This window comes from Staurois parvus, unplaced genomic scaffold (genome assembly GCF_062004578.1).
Source record: "Staurois parvus isolate SC_StPar_1 unplaced genomic scaffold, SC_StPar_1.0 ptg000494l, whole genome shotgun sequence".
Lineage (NCBI taxonomy): Eukaryota > Metazoa > Chordata > Amphibia > Anura > Ranidae > Staurois > Staurois parvus.
In genome coordinates this window covers 1,072,241-1,097,778 of record NW_028318290.1, presented here as the reverse complement: position 1 = coordinate 1,097,778, position 25,538 = coordinate 1,072,241, and the positions used below count along the sequence as shown (strand labels likewise).

The window sequence follows — 25,538 nt, the reverse complement described above, 5'->3', positions numbered from 1 at the left end:
AGGAATGGCGAGTTTTTTGAAGTTGTATTTTTTGTTGTCATAATTTTTCGGAAAATGAAAAAATTAAAAAAGTTATTTTCACTGGTTTTTTTTTTTACATACTGTCACCAGTGCAGTACAGCGTCATCATATAACTGGCATGGCGGTGATCAGGGACACTGACTGGTGACAGTATGAAAAAAAAAATATATATATTTTTTAATTTTTTTATTACATATTTTTTCTTTTTTTTTTAAGATTTTTTTTTATATTTCACTATGACCAAAGTAGTATAATATTACCATAGTAACATTGTACTACTTTGGGGAAGTCATCAGTATTTTGATTTTTGGTATTTTATTTTTTATGCAATTTGCTTATAGCAAAGAATTACTTTTCTATAAGCAAGCATTTACCTGAATGACATCCATTCATTCAGGGTTTTTTTTTTTGTGCTTAGCTGTGATTTGGCCACGGCTAATCACATGACATGTGCATGTGACCTCTGTGACCATTCACAGCTAGACAGTAGTGTACAATGGATGGCATGAATGAAGCCATCCATGTATACAACTGTCTGTGACCTGCTGCGATTGGTCACAGCAGGTCATATGGTACCGGCAACGGGGGCCGGTACTCAGATCTGTCGGCCTGTGACAGATCGCACCGCTGCGTGGCTCTGCAAGCGCACAAACTGCGCATGCGCGGGAGTACGCCATAAAGTGTCCACCCGGAAATCTGAAGCATTTTTCTGCCCGCCAAATGGCTATAGGCCGGGCGGCTAATGGTTAAGTACCATCTCTATTCTTCTTTTTTTTTTTTTTTTATAAATATTTATTAATTTTCAACCAAATACAAATTACAGTCACTTTCTCCAATTAAAAAGACATCAAAACAATATCTTTCTACTACCATAATTATCTACCTGATAAAAAAAATCTTTATTTCCCCCCCGCATCCCATCCTCCCTCCCCTCCCCCCCTCCCTCAACCACTCTGCGTTTTCCCTCTTCTACACCAGTGGTGGGCAACCTTTTTTTTCAACTGAGCCAAATCTCGCCAAAACCACGATTGAAATTTATTTTGAGAGCCACATTTTTAAAACTGAAAATACATCTCCCATATAGTAATTCATCCCCCATAGTAATTCATCCCCCATATAGTAATTCATCCCCCATATAGTAATTCATCCCCCATATAGTAATTCATCCCCCATAGTAATTCATCCCCCATAGTAATTCATCCCCCATATAGTAATTCATCCCCCATATAGTAATTCATCCCCCATATAGTAATACATCCCCCATATAGTAATTCATCCCCCATAGTAATTCATCCCCCATATAGTAATTCATCCCCCATAGTAATTCATCCCCCATAGTAATTCATCCCCCATATAGTAATTCATCCCCCATAGTAATTCATCCCCCCATAGTAATTCATCCCCCCATAGTAATTCATCCCCCCATAGTAATTCATCCCCCCATAGTAATTCATCCCCCATATAGTAATTCATCCCCCCATAGTAATTCATCCCCCATATAGTAATTCATCCCCCATAGTAATTCATCCCCCATAGTAATTCATCCCCCATATAGTAATTCATCCCCCATAGTAATTCATCCCCCATATAGTAATTCATCCCCCATAGTAATTCATCCCCCATAGTAATTCATCCCCCATATAGTAATTCATCCCCCATAGTAATTCATCCCCCATATAGTAATTCATCCCCCATAGTAATTCATCCCCCATATAGTAATTCATCCCCCATAGTAATTCATCCCCCATATAGTAATTCATCCCCCATAGTAATTCATCCCCCATATAGTAATTCATCCCCCATATAGTAATTCATCCCCCATATAGCAATTCATCCCCCATATAGCAATTCATCCCCCATAGCAATTCATCCCCCATATAGTAATTCATCCCCCATAGTAATTCATCCCCCATATAGTAATTCATCCCCCATAGTAATTCATCCCCCATATAGTAATTCATCCCCCATAGTAATTCATCCCCCATATAGTAATTCATCCCCCATAGTAATTCATCCCCCCATAGTAATTCATCCCCCCATAGTAATTCATCCCCCCATAGTAATTCATCCCCCATATAGTAATTCATCCCCCCATAGTAATTCATCCCCCCATAGTAATTCATCCCCCATATAGTAATTCATCCCCCATATAGTAATTCATCCCCCATATAGTAATTCATCCCCCATATAGTAAGTCCCCCCCCCATATAGTAAGTCCCCCCCATATAGTAAGTCCCCCCCCATATAGTAAGTCCCCCCATATAGTAAGTCCCCCCCCATATAGTAATTCATCCCCCATATAGTAATTCATCCCCCATATAGTAAGTCCCCCCTGTGTCAATTCACTTACCTTTGCTCCGCGCGTTCCTCTCGTCGTGCTTCCCGCGCCGTTCTGGTCTTCAGGGCGGACTGTGAGAGGAGAGGAGTTCGTCACGCTGCCCCGCCTACATCCTGGCTGCCCCGCCTACATCCTGACAGCTGCAGAGACCTGACTTTTGGGGCGGCCGCCCGAGAGGAGGGAGGGGAGCGGGCGGCCGTCCGAGAGGAGGGAGGGGAGGGGAGGGGAGGTGAGGGGGCGGCCGCCCGGCACACGCCCGTCCGAGAGGAGGGAGGGGAGCGGGCGCCCGGCACACAGAAGAGCCGCATTTAAGCTTGTAAAGAGCCGCATGTGGCTCGCGAGCCGCGGCTTGCCGACCACTGTTCTACACTATATAAAACATTCAAAATATATCTGAAATCCATCTAAAGGGGTATTACATCTTCATATATTTCACCTTCTCTCTATCTTCCCATTTTTTCCCATTTTATATAATAAAGTCCATCTTATCTATATGCATATAATAAAGTCTTTCCGTCCCACAAATCTGATTCGCTCTAACCATCCAATCCTCCTCTGTCGGTACTTCTTTTTTTTTTTCCAAAACCTGGGTATCAAGCTCTTCGCTGCGCTCAACCACATCCCCGAATCCTTCTATAATTTCACTGGAAGCTCTGTGTTATGGAAAAGACATAACTCTGGATCTAATCTAATATTCATTTCAGGAATCTTCCCTACTAAATGAACTAATTCTGCCAAAATATTTGTATTTTTGAACATTCCCTCCATATATGATATACAGTTGCAAGAAAAAGTATGTGAACCCCTTGGGATTACGTGGCGTTTTGCATGAATTGGGCATAAAATGTGCTCTGAACGTCATCTAAGTCACGACAATAGAAGAACACAGTCTGCTGAACATAATACTACACAAACATTAGATGTTGCCATGGTTTAATTGCACATAACATGTAAACATTCACAGTGCAGGGAGGAAAAAGTATATGAGGCTCTCGCTTACTGACTTCTCCCAGAGCTAATTGGAGCCAGGAGTGAGCCAACCTTGGCTCCAATCAGTGTGATGATATTGGATGTGTTGCTGACACCTGTTTTGGGTTTACTGGTTTCAAGAAGCACTGTCTGATGTGAATCATGCCTCGCAGAAAAGAGCTCTCAGAAGACCTACCATCAAGAATTGTTGACTTGCATGAAGCTGGAAAGGGTTACAAAAGTATCTCCTTGAGCCTTGATGTTCATGTGTCCACGGTAAGACAGACTGTCTACAAATGGAGAAAGTTTAGCACTGCTGCTACTCTCCCTAGGCGCGGTCGTCCTGTAAAAATGACTGCAAGAGCACAGCGCAGAATGCTGCATGAGGTAAAGAAGAATCCCAGAGTGTCAGCTAAAGACCTACAGAAATCTCTGGCACATGCTAACATTTTTGTTGACACATCTACAATCAGGAAAACATTAAACAAGAATGGAGTACATGGGAGGACACCACGGAGGAAGCCATTGCTGTCCAAAAAGAATATTGCAGCACGTTTGAAGTTTGCAAAAGAGCACCTGGATGTTCCACAGCACTACTGGCAGAATATACTGTGGACAGATGAAACCAAGATTGAGTTGTTTGGGAAGAACACACAACACTATGTGTGGAGAAAAAAAGGCACAGCACACCAACATCAAAACCTCATCCCCACTGTGAAACATGGCGGAGGGAGCATCATGGTTTGGGGCTGCTTTGCTGCCTTAGGGCTGGACGGATTGTTGTCATTGATGGGAAAATGAATTCCAGAGTTTATCAAGACATTTTGCAGGAAAACGTACGACCATCTGTCCGCCAACTGAAGCTCCGCAGAGGATGGGTGATGCAACAGGACAATGATGACCCAAAGCATACAAGTTATTCAACAAAACAATGGCTGCAAAAGCACAGAATACGCCTTCTGGAGTGGCCCAGTCAGAGTCCTGACCTCAACCCCATTGAAATGCTGTGGCATGACCTAAAGAGAGCGATTCACACCAGACATCCCAAGAATATTGCTACACTGAAACAGTTTTGTGAAGAGGAGTGGTCCAAAATGACTCCAGATCGTTGTGCAGGTCTGATCTGCAACTACAGGAAACGTTTGGTTGAGGTTATTGCTGCCAAAGGAGGGCCAACCAGTTATTAAGTCCAAAGGTTCACAGACTTTTTCCTCCCTGCACTGTGAATGTTTACATGTTATGTGCAATGAAACCATGGCAACATCTAATGTTTGTGTAGTATTATGTTCAGCAGACTGTGTTCTTCTATTGTTTGTGACTTAGATGACGTTCAGAGCACATTTTATGCCCAATTCATGCAAAACTCCACGTAATCCCAAGGGGTTCACATACTTTTTCTTGCAGCTGTAACGTGCCTATCTCTCCGCAGCGCCTCCATTGGTGAGATCTCCCCATTCATCTTGTGCTCCACTTTCGGTGTGATGTGCCATCTTACCAAACACTTATAATTGAATTCCACTTCTCGCATACTAATGTTTTCGTGAATTAATCGATCTATTTTCCTCTGCGTCTCCTCATCCATTTCCCTTCCCATATCTCTTTCCCATTTGGTTTTGTGTTAGTGTCTAACTCAGTGAAAATCTTATATATTTTAGAGATTCCATGTTTCCCGTCACCCCGGGCTTCTAACAACCTTTCAAATGGGTTCCAATCTTTTCTGGTTCTCAAAGGTTTCGGGAGACTCCCGACAAAAATGCTTCAATTGGTGATATCGTAACCCATCCATTCTATTGAAAAATTCTCCTTTTTTCTTCTCCAACTCCCTATATTAGTGGTTCTCAACCTTTCTAATGCCGCGACCCCTTAATACAGTTCCTCATGTTGTGGTGACCCCCAACCATAAAATTATTTTCGTTGCTACTTCATAACTGTAATTTTGCAGTGGGAGGAATAGTGCCTCATCATTGGTGTCAGTGGGAGGAATCGCGCCCCATCATTGGTGTCAGTGGGAGGAATAGTGCCTCATCATTGGTGTCAGTGGGAGGAATCGCGCCCCATCATTGGTGTCAGTGGGAGGAATAGTGCCCCATCATTGGTGTCAGTGGGAGGAATAGTGCCTCATCATTGGTGTCAGTGGGAGGAATAGTGCCCCGTCATTGATATCAGTGGGAGGGATAGTGTCCCATCATTGGTGTCAGTGGGAGGAATAGTGCCTCATCATTGGTGTCAGTGGGAGGAATAGTGCCCCATCATTGGTGTCAGTGGGAGGAATAGTGCCCCATCATTGGTGTCAGTGGGAGGAATAGTGCCACGTCATTGGTGTCAGTGGGGGGAATAGTGCCCCATCATTGGTGTCAGTGGGAGGAATAGTGTCCCATCATTGATATCAGTGGGAGGAATAGTGCCCCATCATTGGTGTCAGTGGGAGGAATAGTGCCCCATCACTGATGTCAATGGGAGGAATAGTGCCCCATCATTGGTATCAGTGGGAGGAATAGTGCCCCATCATTGGTATCAGTGGTAGGAATAGTGCCCCCATCATTGGTGTCAGTGGTAGGAATAGTGCCCCATCATTGGTGTCAGTGGTAGGAATAGTGCCCCATCATTGGTGTCAGTGGGAGGAATAGTGCCCCATCATTGGTGTCAGTGGGAGGAATAGTGCCCCATCGTAGGTGTCAGTGGGGGGAATAGTGCCCCATCATTGGTGTCAGTGGGGGGAATAGTGCCCCATCATTGGTGTCAGTGGGGGGAATAGTGCCCCATCATTGGTGTCAGTGGGGGGAATAGTGCCCCATCATTGGTGTCAGTGGGGGGAATAGTGCCCCATCATTGGTGTCAGTGGGGGGAATAGTGCCCCATCATTGGTGTCAGTGGGAGGAATAGTGCCCCATCATTGGTGTCAGTGGGAGGAATAGTGCCTCATTATTGGTATCAGTGGGAGGAATAGTGCCCCATCATTGGTGTCAGTGGGAGGAATAGTGCCCCATCACTGATGTCAGTGGGAGGAATAGTGCCCCATCACTGGTGTCAGTGGGAGGAATAGTGCCCCATCACTGGTGTCAGTGGGAGGAATAGTGCCCCATCGTTGGTGTCAGTGGGAGGAATAGTGCCCCATCGTTGGTGTCAGTGGGGGGAGGAATAGTGCCCCATCATTGGTATTAGTGACACCAATGATTGGGCACTATTCCTCCCACTGACACCAATGATACTTACCTTGCTGACCCCTGCTCCAGCCTGGGCTCGCTCGCTCCCTCCCTCTCCCATGGTACAAACACTTACCGGTCAGATGGCTTCCTTCTCCGGCCGCTTTCCTCCTCTTCACTCGCTCGTGCTTCGCGGTGCCGCTCGGCTCCTCCTTTCCAAGCTCCACCTCCTCGCCGGTGATTGGCCGCCTGTGTGCCTCTCTTCAGCTACAGTTCCGGCGGCCAATCACCGACGAGGAAGGATTGATCCCGGGGGTGTGTCCAGATGACAGGGACGGCATGTCATCCCGCCCACACCTGCAGACGGATCAAGGAGCGGTGTCTCGGTTCCTAAGGCCATCGGAAATATGTGTTTTCCGATGGTCTTAGGCGACCCCTGGGAAAGTGTCGTTCGACCCCCAAAGGGGTCGCGACCCCCAGGTTGAGAACCGCTGCCCTATATGATCCCAATTCCTCCCCCACCATTATGTCTCTGAGTTGCGCATCCTGCTTTATGATCCATTTCCATGTGATGTCTTCCCTCCCCGGGGGAAAATATTCTGTATTCCTTAGTGGCATTAACTGTGAATTAAAAACCCATCCCTCTTGTCTATGTAATATTTCCAAACATTTAAAATGTACAAACTTGTGTTAAAATCTAATCCCCTATATTGTGCAGGCACCCATAAAATCCTACTTAAATTTGTTCCGCTCAGTGTATTTTGCGATTTTGACCCAACTTTTCCCTGGATTATGAGTCCAGTCAAAAATTCTCGCAATTATTACAACTTTATAGTATCTCTTAAAATCTGGTAAACCCAAACCACCTCTCTCTTTATTTCTAGTCCGCATTTCATAACATATTCCAGGTTTTTTGTACCTCCATATATATATCTCGTTATCTTTTTTTGAGTTCTTTAAAATACGCCTCTGGAAGTTTGATTGGAATCATTTGGAATTTATATAAAACTTTAGGCACAATTACCATTTTTATCAGATTTAGGCGACCTATCCAAGACGGATTTCCACTCCCCATCTCTTTAATTCCTCTTTAATCTCATTTAATAGTGAAATATAATTACATTTATACACGTTTTTAATTGAGGCGGACAGTTTTATCCCTAAATACTTTAATTCTTTTTCTCTCCAAAGGGGAATTCCTCTTGTATTTTTTCTTTTTCACTGTTTTTAAGGTTTTTATTTAAGATTTCAGTTTTTGTCGGGTTAATTTTTAAATTTGATAATTCCCCATATTCCTTCAATGTCCTCATTAAGTTTGGAAGTGATATCCTAGGATTTCCAACATACAACATCAAATCATCCGCATAAGTCGCCACCTTATGTTCTCTATCTCCTATCCATATTCCCTTTATATCTATGTTCTTCCTTATTGTAGATAGCAGTGGCTCCAACGATAAAACATATAACAGTGGAGACAGTGGGCATCCCTGTCTTGTTCCATTTGACATCCCGAAAAGCTCCGACCTTCCTCCATTAACCGTGATAGCTGTTGAAGGCTCCCTATATAACTTTCCAATCCACTTTTTCATTCTATCTCCCAACCCTAGTGCTTCCAAGGTGTCCATGATAAATCCCCAATTCACTCTATCAAATGCTTTCTCGGCATCAATTGACAACAGCACCACCGGGGTTTTCCCTTTTTTTCCTTCCTGAATGAGCAACAATGATCTCAACCAGTTGTCTCTACCCTCTCTCCCCGGGACAAAACCCACCTGGTCCCCGTGTATCCAGTCCGGCATCAAATCCTTCAGCCTATTTGCCAAAACCTTATAATATCTAAGGAGATAACGCAGAAAATAATAAAAAAGAAAGAAGAATTTGAGAATGTGATGGAAGAGGTCTTTAATAAAGTAATAAGTGAAAGGTATAGATGGGGAGATAGACCAGTAAAGTATTTAATGAGAGCACTAAGGAAAAAGCAAAATAGGAATTATATAGAAAAAATAAGAAACCCCAAAGGTGAACTGGTTCACTCAACTAAAGACATTGCTAGAGTATTCAAGGAATATTATAGTAAGTTGTATAATATCATCCCCCAGGATACTTTAAATAAAGTTGAAATAGTAAATAGAGAAAAAAGAAGAACATACTTAAAAAATGCAGGTCTATCAAAATTGAGTGAAGTGTCAGAATTCCTTATACCTCAGCCTGAAGTGGGGCTTCACTAAAACAAACCTGACTGGAGAGGTGAGGAGGATTCTGGGAATATCATTTGATGTGACTATTTGTGTTCAGATGTAGAGTTTTCCTCCTGTGAAGTCTGGAGATCATATGACATCACATTGCCTCCACCTCCCTCCCTGATAGAAGAGAGAAAGAAGAAGAAGATTCTAGAAGTCACCAGAGAGATCACTGAGCTGCTGACAGGAGAGGTGAGCGGTGCCGGGAATTCTGGGACATTCTCCAGTAACAGACAAGGGATGTGTCTGGATGGTGACTGTATCATTGTGTGTGTCAGGTTCCTATAAGGTGTCAGGGTGTCACTGTCTATTTCTCCATGGAGGAGTGGGAGTATTTAGAAGGACACAAGGATCTCTACAAGGACGTCATGATGGACAATCAGCCGCCCCTCACATCACCGGGTAAGAGGAGACTTTATTGTAAAGGAGAGAGCAGTACGGAGGATCCACCTAGATCCCCCATCATCTGATAAACACATAGAAACAATGGATTCAGTCAGTGTGTGTGTTTCCTACAGATGGATCCAGTCATGGGAACCCACCAGAGAGATGTCCCCGTCCTCTGTATTCCTGGGATTCCACACAAGAAGGTCACACCATCCCTCACCATCATCAGGTAGATGATGACAATTATTGGTAGTTGTGATTTATACACAGCATGTTTGTTACAATGAATGTTTTATTATATCTTTCAGAGTGGAATCCTCGGGGATGATAATATTGATGTTAAAGAAGAGTATAAAGAGGAGGATGAGGAGTATGGAGTGATGGAGGAGTTTTCAGAAGGACACAAGGATATGATGGAGCCACCTAATACCAGGAACCCACCAGAGAGATGTCCCCGTCCTCTGTATTCCCGGGATTCCACACAGGAAGGTCACACCATCCCTCACCATCAGGTAGATGAGGAACAATCACTGATAGTATCATTAGGATCTGTACATTATCTGCATTGTTACCATTGATGTCATTTTTATTATATATTCAGAGTGGAAACCTGAGAGATCCTAAAGTTGAGGTTAAAGAAGAGATAAAAGAGGAGGAGGATGAGGATGGGGGGATGGAGGAGTCAGAGCTTCTAAGAGAACACAAAGATCTGTACCAGGACACCATGGTGGAGTCATCCAGCTACAGGAACCCACCAGAGAGATGTCCCCGTCCTCTGTATTCCCGGGATTCCACACAGGAAGGTCACACCATCCCTCACCATCATCAGGTAGATGATGACAATTATTGGTAGTTGTGATTTATACACAGCATGTTTGTTACAATGAATGTTTTATTATATCTTTCAGAGTGGAATCCTCGGGGATGATAATATTGATGTTAAAGAAGAGTATAAAGAGGAGGATGAGGAGTATGGAGTGATGGAGGAGTTTTCAGAAGGACACAAGGATATGATGGAGCCACCTAATACCAGGAACCCACCAGAGAGATGTCCCCGTCCTCTGTATTCCCGGGATTCCACACAGGAAGGTCACACCATCCCTCACCATCATCAGGTAGATGATGACAATTATTGGTAGTTGTGATTTATACACAGCATGTTTGTTACAATGAATGTTTTATTATATCTTTCAGAGTGGAATCCTCGGGGATGATAATATTGATGTTAAAGAAGAGTATAAAGAGGAGGATGAGGAGTATGGAGTGATGGAGGAGTTTTCAGAAGGACACAAGGATATGATGGAGCCACCTAATACCAGGAACCCACCAGAGAGATGTCCCCGTCCTCTGTATTCCCGGGATTCCACACAGGAAGGTCACACCATCCCTCACTATTACAAGGTTGGTGGGATGGAGAATCTAGAACATGGACTTGTAGAGACTATGGGCTCCAATCACAAAGCGGGATCTTCCCGTATCCCAGTATGTAGTAAGATGCTGCATTCTGTTTTTTAGTAGTGAAGCCTGCGGGGAATTTACCACTGGTGTCCATAGCAACACTTGTAAATAGCTTGTTGTTAAGGAGAGGGCAGCCGCCAGTGTCCCCAACAACCAGTAAACAAGGAGCAGACGGCCGCCAAGTTCCAGGTCTGGTATGGATTTTGAGGGGAACCCCGATGACAAAATAATACAAAAAGTGTGGGTTCCCCTCCAAAATCAATAGCAGACCCTTAGTGAGTGCCCACCTTCCTCCTGAACCATACCAGGCCACATACCCTCAACATTGGGTGGGAGCTTTAGGGCAGGGGCACTCTGCGTCCCCAAAAGCACCTTGTCCCAATGTTGATGGGGACAAGGGTCCTTCCCCACAACCCTGGGCAGTGGTTGTGGGGGGGTGTGGGTGGGGGGCTTATTGGAATCCAGAAGCCACCTTTAACAAGGAGGCCCCCAGATCCCATCCCCCCACAATGTGAATGAGTATAGAGTACATAGTACCCCTATTCATTCACCAAATAGTGTAGTGTAAAAAAACACTGGAAGATATTTTTGACAAAACAAAAATAAAGAACAATATCCCCCTGATGTAGATCCATCGATGATCCAATCACAATACTCGCTGTCATCGCTGACTTGAAGAAAAAACAAAGCTCCACTCCTGCCATCTGACAGCTCCACCGCCTCCCACTTCTAAATAAACTAAGGAGTGCTACCACCCTGTGACTGGGTCACTGGGTGGCCTTGCCCTCTTGTGACGTCACCAATACAACATGCCCCGGTCAGTGACATCACCAATACAACATGCCCCGGTCAGTGACGTCACCAATACAACATGCCGCGGTCAGTGACGTCACCAATACAACATGCCCCGGTCAGTGACGTCACCAATACAACATGCCTCGGTCAGTGACGTCACCAATACAACATGCCCCGGTCAGTGACATCACCAATACAACATGCCGCGGTCAGTGACGTCACCAATACAACATGCCCCGGTCAGTGACGTCACCAATACAACATGCCTCGGTCAGTGACGTCACCAATACAACATGCCCCGGTCAGTGACATCACCAATACAACATGCCCCGGTCAGTGACGTCACCAATACAACATGCCCCGGTCAGTGACATCACCAATACAACATGCCCCGGTCAGTGATGTCACCAATACAACATGCCCCGGTCAGTGATGTCACCAATACAACATGCCCCGGTCAGTGACGTCACCAATACAACATGCCTCGGTCAGTGACGTCACCAATACAACATGCCCCGGTCAGTGACGTCACCAATACAACATGCCCCGGTCAGTGACGTCACCAATACAACATGCCCCGGTCAGTGACATCACCAATACAACATGCCCCGGTCAGTGACATCACCAATACAACATGCCCCGGTCAGTGACGTCACCAATACATCATGCCCCGGTCAGTGACGTCACCAATACAACATGCCCCGGTCAGTGACGTCACCAATACAACATGCCCCGGTCAGTGACGTCACCAATACAACATGCCCCGGTCAGTGACGTCACCAATACAACATGCCCCGGTCAGTGACGTCACCAATACAACATGCCTCGGTCAGTGACGTCACCAATACAACATGCCCCGGTCAGTGACGTCACCAATACAACATGCCCCGGTCAGTGACGTCACCAATACAACATGCCCCGGTCAGTGACATCACCAATACAACATGCCCCGGTCAGTGACATCACCAATACAACATGCCCCGGTCAGTGACGTCACCAATACATCATGCCCCGGTCAGTGACATCACCAATACAACATGCCCCGGTCAGTGACGTCACCAATACAACATGCCCTGGTCAGTGATGTCACCAATACAACATGCCCCGGTCAGTGACATCACCAATACAACATGCCCCGGTCAGTGACGTCACCAATACAACATGCCCCGGCCAGTGATGTCACCAATACAACATGCCCCGGTCAGTGACATCACTGAGTGGCACCGTCCCTTAGTATATTTAGTGGCAGGAGGCAGCAGAGCTGTCAGACAGAGGGGAGTCTTCATTGGGAGCGGAGCTTTTCTTTCCGAGTCAGCGGTGACAGCGAGCATCGTGATTGATGATGGATCTACACCGGGGGGGCATTTTGCTTTAGTTTTGCTTTTTTAATGAAGGATTTGTCAAATACTGCCTGCTGTCTATTGAACAGAATACTTTGTTGGGGTGAATAATTAGGGGTACCATGTACCCCATACTCATTCACATGGGGTGAAGGATCTGAGGGCCTCCTTGTTAAATGTTGTAAGTCCTCTGCCTGCAAACCCCCACAGCCACTAGCCTGGGTTGTAGGGAAGAGTTCCTTGTCCCCATCAACATGGACAAGGTGCTCTGGGGGAGCAAAGCCCCCCCTGCCCCAGAGCATCCACTCCATGTTATGGGCACGTGGCCTGGTATGTTTCAGGAGGGGGGTCTCTTGCTCATCCCCCGTTTACTGACCTGCCAGCAGCATGCTCAGATAGGGGTCTGGTATGTATTTCTTTCATTTTGGCAAGGGGTCAAAATCCATACCAGACCCCAGGGGGGGACCCTACAACATTTTCTTAATATTTTGTTGCAGGTAATTCTTTTTTTTTAGATTTATCGGTTGGTTAGGACGCAGCGGCCGCTCGCTCCCTAACAACCATGTTGTTTACTGGTTGTCAAGGATGCCAGCGGCCGCCCACTCTTTACCAAGCAGTACACATTTCCTGAATGCCGCATGTCTCCACCACTAATTAATGACCGCATGCATTTCATTCTTTATTTCCTTCTGTGAATGTAATGCCTGTTCATGCGGTATTTACTGAGCGTGTTCAGTGTTTGTGGTCAATACCGCAACACGGGATAGGAAATGGACAGTTTCAGGATGGCATGCGGTATTTAGGGGAAATGTACCCACATATCACATGTGATCTGCTTCTGTGAAGGGAGACAATGTGTGGATTTTGTGTGTGATGTCACAATCATAAATCTTACATTTTACAGATGATATTCTCTCTCATTTCCTTGATTTAGAGTGGAGATCCAATCGATATAGAATTTGAGGTGAAAGCAGAAGAAGAAGAGGCGTATGTGAGGGATGATCAGCAGTCTATGGAGGAGGATGGAATAACGGGGACATTTATAGAGGAGGACACTCCTACAGAGATCAGCACAGGTGGGTCATGAACACTAAATCCATTCCTCCACCCATACTGCTCACTGATTGGTCCAGAGTAGGGCGGGGACTGGGTGATATCAGCCTGTAATCCCCTGGTCACTTTCCTGAGCTGTGTTCCCCGTCCTGTATTCCTGGATTTCTCTCGGATAATCTTCCTTCTCTGTGCTGCAGACACAATTTATGTATCTAGACTGGATTTATGGAGGTTCTGGGGTTCAGCTGGCAGAAATATGTTGATTTCAGCATAGATGTTAAGATATCTGGAACCTGTTCTGTGTGTCTTCTTCCTCATACCCCGGTACAATCTCTGACAGTACATTTCTCCCAGGGTTCCTTGCTCTGTGGTCTGCTGGCTGTGCCGGGTGGAGGGATATGTCTGTAGTGTCTCAGACCCAAGTCACTGAGTGCAGTCTCAGGAGATGGGAGGCAGCGGTGTGGGATCTCTGCAACTTGTCTACAGTAAACATTTAATCTTCCACTGATTACTGAATACCAATATTATGAGTCCTGACCCTTACACTGTATAATTTATATTGTACATTACATACTCCTGACCCCTGCACTATATACTCTATGTTGTACATTACAGAAAGTGATAATGGGGGAGGAGTCAATACCCCAATGATGGTGGTCTTCAGGATCAGTCCAGTCTTCATCTTGGTTGTTCTCCCCCATCCTCACTCTCTGACCTCTGGTGGGGCTCAGCCCCGCTGTTCTTCATGACTAAATCATGGGAGTAAATAAGGAAGTGCAGTACTTCTTGTGTTGGGAAGATGGCGATGAGTGATAGAGGGGGTGGGGACCCTCGTCCTATAATCCCCTCATCACTGTCCCTCCTATAAAAGACAGTTCTGGTTGTTTCCTCACTCTCTGACTAAGGTCCATGAATAAAGAAATGACCTGGTAGGAGATCAGAGGAGACATTTCCTAGTTCCCTTGAGGGTGGAATTGTGAGCTCCTCAGAGACCAAGCTGCCTGATGTGGGTGGAGTTCTGGTTTGGGGGAACCAATCAGCTCCTGTCTAGTAATCCTCTTTGTCTTTGTATTTTAGTCCATGGCCGGGAGATGAGGAAAACCTCCGAGGATTGTCTCACTTTGTCTCCAGACTGGAAAGTAGAAGATGAGGACATCACACAGTATAGTCCAGGAGAAAACCCGGCTCCCTCCAATGTCCATCCGGCACCACCCCAGTGTAGATGGAACATCTGATTTCTCGTATCCTGAGGAACCTCAGACTGTGCGGGACCGGGCCGGCCTTCCAACAGAGAAGAGCTTCTCCTGTACTGAGTGCGGGAAATGTTTCCATTATAGATCCGGTCTTAATGCGCATAAAAGATCTCACACGGGAGAGAAGCCGTATTCTTGTCCTGAGTGCGGGAAATGTTTTTCATATAAGTCCAGTCTTTACAAACATCAGAGTTCGCACACGGGGGAAAAACCGTATTCCTGTCCTGAGTGCGGGAAATGTTATTCACAGAAGTCCCATCTTGACAGACATCAGAGATTTCACACAGGGGAGAAGCCATTTTCCTGTCCTGAGTGTGGGAAATGTTTTTCACAGACGTCCAGTCTGCACTCACATCAAAGATCTCACAAGGGGGATAAACCGTATTCCTGTCCTGAGTGTGGAAAATGTTTTTCAGTGAAATCCAGTCTTTCCAGACATCAGAGATCTCACACGGGGAGAAGCCATATCCCTGTCCTGAGTGAGGGAAATGTTCCTCACTGAAGTCCTGTCTTTCTGTACATCAGGTATTATAATGGGGTAGACAGATCAGACGGGTCAGTACTTATTGGGAGGTGGAATGGAGAAAGATGGGGGGAGGGCTATGGCAGATGGTAAGAAGGTTCCCATATTACAAACAACCAGTGGAATTGGTACCATTTGTATGAAAGTAAAAAAATTACAGAAAATCCGTGTGAACAAGGTGTCGGTGAATGGACAAGGAGTCGGTGAATGAACAAGGTGTCAGTAAATGAACAAGGTGTCAGTGAATGAACAAGGCGTCGGTGAATGAACAAGGCGTCGGTGAATGGACAAGGCGTCGGTGAATGAACAAGGTGTCGGTGAATGAACAAGGTGTCGGTGAATGAAAGTGTTTGTTCCCCAATGCCAGAAGTGTGCCCAGCACAATAGGTGAGTTGGAAGGTTTGGTGCATGAAGAGAACTAGGATTGAATTGGTATTGCTGAATCTTGGCTTCATTCCTCACATGACTGGGCCATTCATATTCCTGGCTAGGTTCTCTTTCGGAGAGACGGGGGAAATAGGAAAGGGGGTGGTGTCTGTCTCTATGTGAGAAGTGATCTCAGAGCGAGTGTGAAAGAGGACCTAGTTGATGGAGAGTGTGATGAGGCTGAAGTATTATGGGTGGAACTGCACATGGGGGGCGGTACTACAAAGGTCATCATTGGAGTTTGTTATAGGCCTCCCAGTGTTCATGAGGAGGTGGAGACTCAGCTCCTCCCACAGATGGAAAGGGCTGCAAGGGCTGGGACAGTGATAATAATGGGGGATGGTAACAACCCAGAAAGTGACTGGAGTAATGGTACTGCCGGTGTAAATACAAAACAACCCCTCCTGCCCTCTATGGCCCAGAACAAGGGTGGATAGATGGACCCGGAACTGGAAGAAATTTCCCACCAAGGCATCAAAGGTTAAGTCCAGTCTGCACAAGCATCAGAGATCTCACACGGGGGAGAAGCCGTATTCTTGTCCTGAGTGCGGGAAATGTTTTTCATTCAAGTCCTATCTTTACAGACACCAGAAATTTCACTCAGGGGAGAAGCCGTATTCCTCTTCTGAGTGTGGGAAATGTTTTTCACAGAAGTCCTATCTTTCCAAACATCAGAGATATCACACAGGGAAGAAGTAACTTTGTTGTTCTGAGTGCGGGAAATGTTTTGTAAAACAAGCAGATCTTGTCAAGCATCACAGGTCTCACAAAAGAGAAACACCCGTATTCCTATCCTAATTTCGGGAAATGTTTTTCAGAAAAGTCCAATCTTTACAAACATCAGATATCTCACACGGGGGGAGAAGCCATTTTCCTTTCCTGAGTGAGGGAAATGTTCCTCACTGAAGTCCTGTCTTCCTGTACATCAGGGGTCCCACACAATTCTGGAGGTGTATTAGTGCCTTGAGTGCGGGAAATGTCTTCTAGATGAATGTTGCTGGACATCCCAGCTCTCATGTGGGGAAGAAGCACACCCTGATATACACCTCAGATATACTCCATGGCTGATCTTCCTCATGGAAGAAACAGTCCATAAGGAGATCAGAGGTCCCCAAAGACATGGATGAAGTGTGGGACCGGGTTGGCCATTGATAGCAGGGTAAGAATAAAAATGGAGTCCTGCCCTGTGATTGGCTGAGTACATTTTGTGGTGGGAGATTTCACAATCACTTGGAGGTCTATGGAGAACAATGTTGAACGGATGTGACCGGCATTCTCCAGCTGGGAGGAGTTTTGGCCGTATTTTATTTCTTATGATCATTGGCTCCATCTAGTGGCCATAATATCATATTAGAGCCCTTGGTTTCCTTCATCAGACACGCCCCATACTAATCCCTGAGGTCACACTCCCGCACCCTGAGGTCACACTCCCGCACTCTGAGGTCACACTCCCGCACTCTGAGGTCACACTCCCGCACCCTGAGGTCACACTCCCGCACTCTGAGGTCACACTCCCGCACTCTGAGGTCACACTCCCGCACCCTGAGGTCACACTCCCGCACCCTGAGGTCACACTCCCGCACCCTGAGGTCACACTCCCGCACCCTGAGGTCACACTCCCGCACCCTGAGGTCACACTCCCGCACTCTGAGGTCACACTCCCGCACCCTGAGGTCACACTCCCGCACTCTGAGGTCACACTCCAGCACTCTGAGGTCACACTCCCGCACTCTGAGGTCACACTCCCGCACCCTGAGGTCACACTTCCGCACCCTGAGGTCACACTCCGCACCCTGAGGTCACACTCCCGCACTCTGAGGTCACACTGAGGTCACACTCCCGCACCCTGAGGTCATACTCCCGCACTCTGAGGTCACACTCCAGCACTCTGAGGTCACACTCCCGCACTCTGAGGTCACACTCCCGCACCCTGAGGTCACACTTCCGCACCCTGAGGTCACACTCCGCACCCTGAGGTCACACTCCCACACTCTGAGGTCACACTCCCGCACCCTGAGGTCACACTCCCGCACCCTGAGGTCACACTCCCGCACTCTGAGGTCACACTCCCGCACCCTGAGGTCACACTTCCGCACCCTGAGGTCACACTCCGCACCCTGAGGTCACACTCCCGCACTCTGAGGTCACACTCTGAGGTCACACTCCCGCACCCTGAGGTCATACTCCCGCACTCTGAGGTCACACTCCAGCACTCTGAGGTCACACTCCCGCACTCTGAGGTCACACTCCCGCACCCTGAGGTCACACTTCCGCACCCTGAGGTCACACTCCGCACCCTGAGGTCACACTCCCGCACTGTGAGGTCACACTCCCGCACCCTGAGGTCACACTCCCGCACCCTGAGGTCACACTCCCGCACTCTGAGGTCACACTCCCGCACCCTGAGGTCACACTCCCGCACTCTGAGGTCACACTCCCGCACCCTGAGGTCACACTCCCGCACTCTGAGGTCACACTCCCGCACTCTGAGGTCACACTCCCGCACCCTGAGGTCACACTCCCGCACCCTGAGGTCACACTCCCGCACTCTGAGACAGATAAAACTTTATTTTGGTGGTATTTATTCACTGCTGGAATTTTTATATTTTTACTACATAAATGAAAATGTCCAAATATTTTGAGAAAAAGCTGTTTTTCATATAAAATTTTGCAAATAAATATTTTTTCTTCATAAATCAGCCAAAATGTATTCAGATATCTTTGTAGTAAAAAAAACCCAAATTAGTTTATAACCAAAAATTATAATTTTTAAAAAACATTTTTTTACATTGTTATTTTTTTTATATTATTATTTATGTTTTTTTATACCCTTAAAGGCTGTAAAATCAATAATTTCTCCTTCTCTCCGTCTGCATTCCTGCAGCCATTGAGAAATACTGTGAGAGCTGTGATTGGTCTCAGCTTGTCACATGGTACAAGTCTGCTGGGACTAGCCCTGTACCATGTGACCTCGGTGATCATTCACAGATTTCACACGTAGTAAGCAATGATGTCAGGAAGTGACATTCTCCTTACTACTGTTCATGTGATCACTTGTCTTCAGTTCACTGGTCTTCCCAGTGAATGGCTGTGCAGGGAGGGGGAATGTCAGGACAAGTCTGATGATTGGAGGAGAGCAGACTGAGCTCCCAGCACAGCTACAGAACTGACCTCGCTGTGCTCACATGCCTAGTGTGGTCAGTTTTAATAGGAAATCAGAGGGACTGTCAGGATCACCGGGGATCTCACACAAAGGAAGCAATACAGAGAGAAGAGGAGACGTCTTCATACCAGGACATGGGACAGCCGGCACAGATCAGGAATAGGACATGTTGGAGGAACATATTCTTTGAAGGAGAAGTTCAGGCAAAGCTCTTTTGTCTGTACTTCTCCTGTGGATCAGAGGAGTGCAGTTCATTCTGAACTCCTGTGACCCGTTTTCAGGTGAAGCCCGCTGTCAGCTGACGTCACTCGGCCGGTCCAGGCTGGGGGAAGATCCCGACATCAGAGTCTGGACCAGCCGCACCCTCTCCCTCCACAGCCCAGTGAGTGTGGGGGGGGGCAGGGCAGAGAGCGGTGACTGACAGTCACCGCTCTCTGCTCAGAACGGCTGTGAGAACTCATGGTCAGCAATCACGTGATCGCTGAGTTCTCACACTTGGAGCCGGCGGGGGATGGGTGCAGCACCCACCTAGGGACAAGGATGATTTTACAAAGTCAATAAATAAATGCCATACTTTTCTGGCCTTTAGATGGCGCTAAGTATCATAGAAATTACAACCATCTTATTGCCAAATGTGGTATTCTCCATTTTATATCCATGGAAACCATTCACGCCTCCCAGCACAGAGCCTACTCCCTCTACTCCCCCCATCCCATTCACACAGAGGGAATGACAGGCACATTCACCGGGTGTATTGCTGTGCAATTGTTTTATGAACAGACTACTAGATGATTACAGCTACTTATATAGGGCCATCAATTTACATATTACCCATCAGTCCCCGCCCCCGAGGAGCCTACAGTCTAAGGTCCCTAACATTCATACATACACATACTAGGGGCCAATATAGACAGGAGCCAATTACCTTCCAGCATGTCTTTACCCACGCAAGGCACAGGGAGAACATGCAAACTCCAGGCAGGTATAGCAGTGGTTGGGATTTAAATGCCAGTTCTTCTAGGAGGAAGTGCTAACCATTTATATGTTTCTATAAAGACGGGAAGTATGGAGCAGAGAAATGAATAGACCTCCCAGCAATGTTATTACCAGGCTGCAGCTAGGGGGAGCTCTAATGTCACCCCAGCAGAGGGATCCCATCTAGCCCACATTAACCCTCTCACTGCCAGAGCTGTTTCTGCATGATTTTGCACACATGGGAAAATGCAGATTTTGGTCCTGAAGATGAGATAAACCCCCAAACATCTATTCTGTGACATCAGAGGCCCTGGAGAATACAATGGTGAGAGTTCTGATTTTTATGTCACATGATATTCGCTCCATCAGTACAAAATACACTAAATGTAATGTTTGAGAATACAAATACATTATTTTACCAATTGTTTGTAAAATATAAAAGATGAGGTTGTGCCGAGTCAATAGATACCCAACATGTCCAGCCCTAAGATGGGGTGTGCCATTGAGATGATGAAAAACGTTGTTACTGAACAATGGCCCCTAGGTGGCACTTGAACCCTTTCCCTGCCATGGATGTACTGATGTCCTACTGACCTACAGAACTGCTTCCAGCTGGTCAGGTGACTACAACATACTGTCATGGCTTCCCCCTTCTGCTATGAGTGCCTGGTCTGCTGAGCTTCCCTCCACTCCACAGCCCCTCTGCCTGTCCTCCAAGATGGCTCCCTGCAGCTCTAACATCCCCCCGCAGCACTGATCCCTCCACAGCACTGATCCTCCCTCCGCAGCACTGATCCCCCCGCAGCACTGATCCCTCCACAGCACCCATCACCCCACAACACTGATCTCCCCACAGCACCCATCCCCCCACAGCACTGATCCCCCCACAGCACCCATCACCCCACAACACTGATCCCCCCACAGCACCCATCCCCCCACAGCACTGACCCCCCCACAGCACCCATCCCCCCACAGCACTGATCCCCCCACAGCACTGATCCCCCTCCTCCTGCAGCACTGATCCCCTCACAGCACCCATCCCCCCACAGCACTGATCCCCTCACAGCACCCATCCCCCCACAGCACCCATCACCCCACAACACTGATCCCCCCACAGCACCCATCCCCCCACAGCACTGATCCCCCCACAGCACCCATCCCCCCACAGCACTGATCCCTCCACAGCACTGATCCCCCCACAGCACTGATCCCTCCACAGCACTGATCCTCCCTCCGCAGCACTGATCCCCCCGCAGCACTGATCCCTCCACAGCACCCATCACCCCACAGCACCCATCCCCCCACAGCACTGATCCCCCCACAGCACCCATCCCCCCACAGCACCCATCACCCCACAACACTGATCCCCCCACAGCACCCATCCCCCCACAGCACTGACCCCCCCACAGCACCCATCCCCCCACAGCACTGATCCCCCCACAGCACTGATCCCCCTCCTCCTGCAGCACTGATCCCCTCACAGCACCCATCCCCCCACAGCACTGATCCCCTCACAGCACCCATCCCCCCACAGCACCCATCACCCCACAACACCCATCACCCCACAGCACCCATCCCCCCACAGCACTGATCCCCCCACAGCACCCATCCCCCCACAGCACCCATCCCCCCACAGCACTGATCCCCCCACAGCACTGATCCCCCTCCTCCTGCAGCACTGATCCCCTCACAGCACCCATCCCCCCACAGCACTGATCCCCTCACAGCACCCATTTCTCACAGCACTAATCCCCTCACAGCACCCATCCCCCCACAGCACTGATCCCCTCACAGCACCCATCCACCCACAGCACTGATCCTCCCTCCCCCTGCAGCACTGATCCCCCCACAGCACTGATCCCCCACAGCACCCATCCCTCTTCCCCCGCAGCACTGATCCCCCATCACAGATCCCCCACAGCACCCATCCCCCCACAGCACCCATCCCCCCACAGTACTGATCCTCCCTCCGCAGCACCCATCCCTCTTCCCCCGCAGCACTGATCTCCCCACATCACAGATCCCCCACAGCACAGATCCCCCACAGCCCCTCTGCCTGTCCTCTAAGATGGCTCCCTGCAGCTCTAACATCCCCCCAAAGCACTGATCCCCCACAGCACCCATCCCCCCACAGCACCAATACCCCCACAGCACCCATCCCCCCACAGCACCAATACCCCCACAGCACCCATCCCCCCACAGCACCAATACCCCCACAGCACCCATCCCCCCACAGCACTGATTCCCCACAGCACCCATCCCCCCACAGCACCCATCCCCCTTCCCCCACAGCACTGATCCCAAAACAGCACCCATCCCCCCACAGCACTGATCCCCCTATAGCACTATTCCCCCCCACAGCACTGATCCCCCTCCCCCTGCAGCACAGATCCATCTATGGCTCCCCTGCTTCTGACTTCTCTCCCCTCCCACTGGCTTCAGCTGCTGCAGGGGAGCCACAAGGAGATCAAAATGTCCAAATACTTCCCCATCACTAAAACTCCCTCCCTGTGCTGGGACCTCCTACCGATGCCCCACCCCCCTCTGTGCAGTGCTGCTGTCTGACTTCCCCTCCTGCCCCCCACACTGACTGCAGCTGCTGCTGGGGTTGGAGATCAGTGTGGTGTTTAGGATGGAGAGTGGGGAGGTTGGCATATCATGTTTACCAGCCACTTCCTGAATGAACACTGAGTGATTGGTACCGATCACTCCTGTGTTCATTCACTGAAGCATAGTAAAGGGTGTTTCCTGGGAAGGGAATCAATAGATCAATCAATGACATCAACCAATCAATAAGATCCATTTCATGGGATAGATTTATCATTCTGTGCACTGGTTATGTTGGAGGATCAAACCGTGATCACTGGATATTGGAAACATTCCTATTGATCTGATGATTGCTGGCATGGATTCCTGATTGATTATTGCTGGGAATAAAGTCCAATAAACACGCAGATTTGATGGGATTATTGATAGAAAAATCTCTTCATATTCCATGGAATAAATATGTGTAGAATAGTTTGGATTTGATGGAATAAATCTCTATAAAAAGACTTTGTGGGGTTGGTTGGATCTTTTCTATTCCTCTCTAGGTCTGGATTTCAGGAAGAAGAAACAATTCCTCCAATTTCTAGTGGATGGTGAGGAGGGGAGAGATTTGGGTGAGTTTTGTACATACAGGAGGTAATAGAGAGAATCCGGCTAGTAATTGATGAGAGGAGATTTCACTGGAGAGTTCCATTGGAGAGAATTCAGGGCTGGGGGCACTGCTGGGGCCTGGAGGGTTCTGATTGGACCACCAGTACACGTGTCATATTAATCTGGGGGTGTGCACTGCTGGGGCCTGGAGGGTTCTGATTGGACCACCAGTACACGTGTTGTATTAATCTGGGGGTGTGCACTGCTGGGGCATGGAGGGTTCTGATTGGATCACCAGTACATGTGTTATATTAATCTGGGGGTGTGCACTGCTGGGGCCTGGAGGGTTCTGATTGGACCACCAGTACACGTGTTGTATTAATCTGGGGGTGTGCACTGCTGGGGCATGGAGGGTTCTGATTGGGCCACCAGTACAGGTGTCATATAAATCTGGGGGTGTGCACTGCTGGGGCCTGGAGGGTTCTGATTGGACCACCAGTGCATGTGTCATATTAATCTGGGGGTGTGCACTGCTGGGTCCTGGAGGGTTCTGATTGGACCACCAGTACATGTGTCATTAATCTGGTGATGTGGCCTGCTGGGGCCTGGAGGGTTCTGATTGGACCACCAGTGCACATGTCATTAATCTGGTGGTGTGGCCTGCTGGGGCCTGGAGGGTTCTGATTGGACCACCAGTGCACATGTCATTAATCTGGTGGTGTGGCCTGCTGGGGCCTGGAGGGTTCTGATTGGACCACCAGTACAATTGTCATATAAATCTGGGGGTGTGGCCTGTTGGGGCCTGGAGGGTTCTGATTGGACCACCAGTACACGTGTTGTATTAATCTGGGTGTATGGCCTGAGATGGTGGTGTTTGGTACATGCAAGTTGGCGAGGGAGGAAGCTAGAGTGTTGTGGTTGTTAGTGAACTGTGTGAAGGAGAGTGTGTGGGATGTAAGGAATATTTTGGTTTTTAGGAAGGAAGTTGCGGAAGTGAGAGAATGTGTGGCCATGGTTCGTGGAAGGCTCTACTTCTATGCGTATTGGGACTGCAGACGTATGGGGCATTACAAGGCTAATGCTGTATGGCAGTTATCCCAATGGAAACAGTGGGCTGTGACATGAGAAGTATTTGTAATGCTTCTTTAATGAGTGAACTCCTAACGGACCTAGAAATGATGCAAATGATGTCTTCAATATCTTGATGTGCTAACATTTTGTTCTTCTCTTATAGATAGAACGGTGGCGGGAAGGGGGATATTATTGTCCTGTTTGAGGCTTTTCTGTATTTCCACTTGTGGATTTTGGTGGGGGTGGGATATGCTAATAAAGGGGCTGCTGGGGTGTGGGATGTTTGTGATGTCTTTTTTTGTATTTGCATATGTAAATATTTTTGGGGGTGGGAGTGTTGTTAAATGCTAATGAAGGGGTGGGAGGGAATATGTTAATGTGTATTTGATGCTGTTTATTTTGTACAAATTGAATTGTTGGAAATGTTCTGTACCTTTTTGAAACACCTTTTTGTTTCTAATGCTGTGACTGTAACATGTGTTGCTTTTATGAACTTTTAAATAAAAGAATTAAAAAAAAATTAATCTGGGTGTATGGCCTGCTGGGGCCTGGAGGGTTCTGATTGGACCACCAGTACATGTCATATAAATCTGGGGGTGTGCACTGCTGGGGCCTGGAGGGTTCTGATTGGACCACCAGTACATGTCATATAAATCTGGGGGTGTGCACTGCTGGGGCCTGGAGGGTTCTGATTGGACCACCAGTGCACGTGTCATTAATCTGGTGGTGTGGCCTGCTGGGGCCTGGAGGGTTCTGATTGGACCACCAGTACACGTGTCATATAAATCTGGGGGTGTGCACTGCTGGGGCCTGGAGGGTTCTGATTGGACCACCAGTACACGTGTCATATAAATCTGGGGGTGTGCATAAATCTCCCACTTTTAGTCTAAGTTCATTGCCAATCTGTATACAATTGTACTGTGTGTAGGCAGATTGCATGGAGATTGTAAGGTAGCAGATCTGCCAGATGGAGATCTGTGTGTGTGTGGTGGCCCAGCAGACCAGTCTGCGACAAACTGTTGGGTGGTGGTAAGCTACCATTTGTGGTGTGTCTGGTGTGGGGGGGAATGGACAGTGGAAGAGTGATTAACACCGGGGTCCTGCTTGTAGGATAGCTGGAGGAATCCTGGAAGGGTGTGTGATTGCTGGGCTGCTCCTCAACCCTTAGAGTGCACCAGATTGTATGTAAGATTTGTATCTGCCTGTGTGTGGTCAGCCAGCTGGATTGGAGAGTCTCCCTCTAGT

The 25,538-nt window shown here is 47.7% G+C and overlaps 1 protein-coding gene across 1 annotated transcript; it reads left to right on the top strand.

Moving 5' to 3' along the window:
* The first annotated feature begins 9,478 nt into the window (after window positions 1-9,478).
* On the top strand, window positions 9,479-24,460 carry LOC149452154 (uncharacterized). The gene is made up of 3 exons (XM_089689727.1): window positions 9,479-9,610; window positions 9,700-9,875; window positions 24,457-24,460. Exons 1-3 carry the CDS (start codon window positions 9,479-9,481, stop codon window positions 24,458-24,460), a joined length of 312 nt encoding a protein of 103 aa, XP_089545853.1.
* The last annotated feature ends 1,078 nt before the right edge of the window (window positions 24,461-25,538 follow it).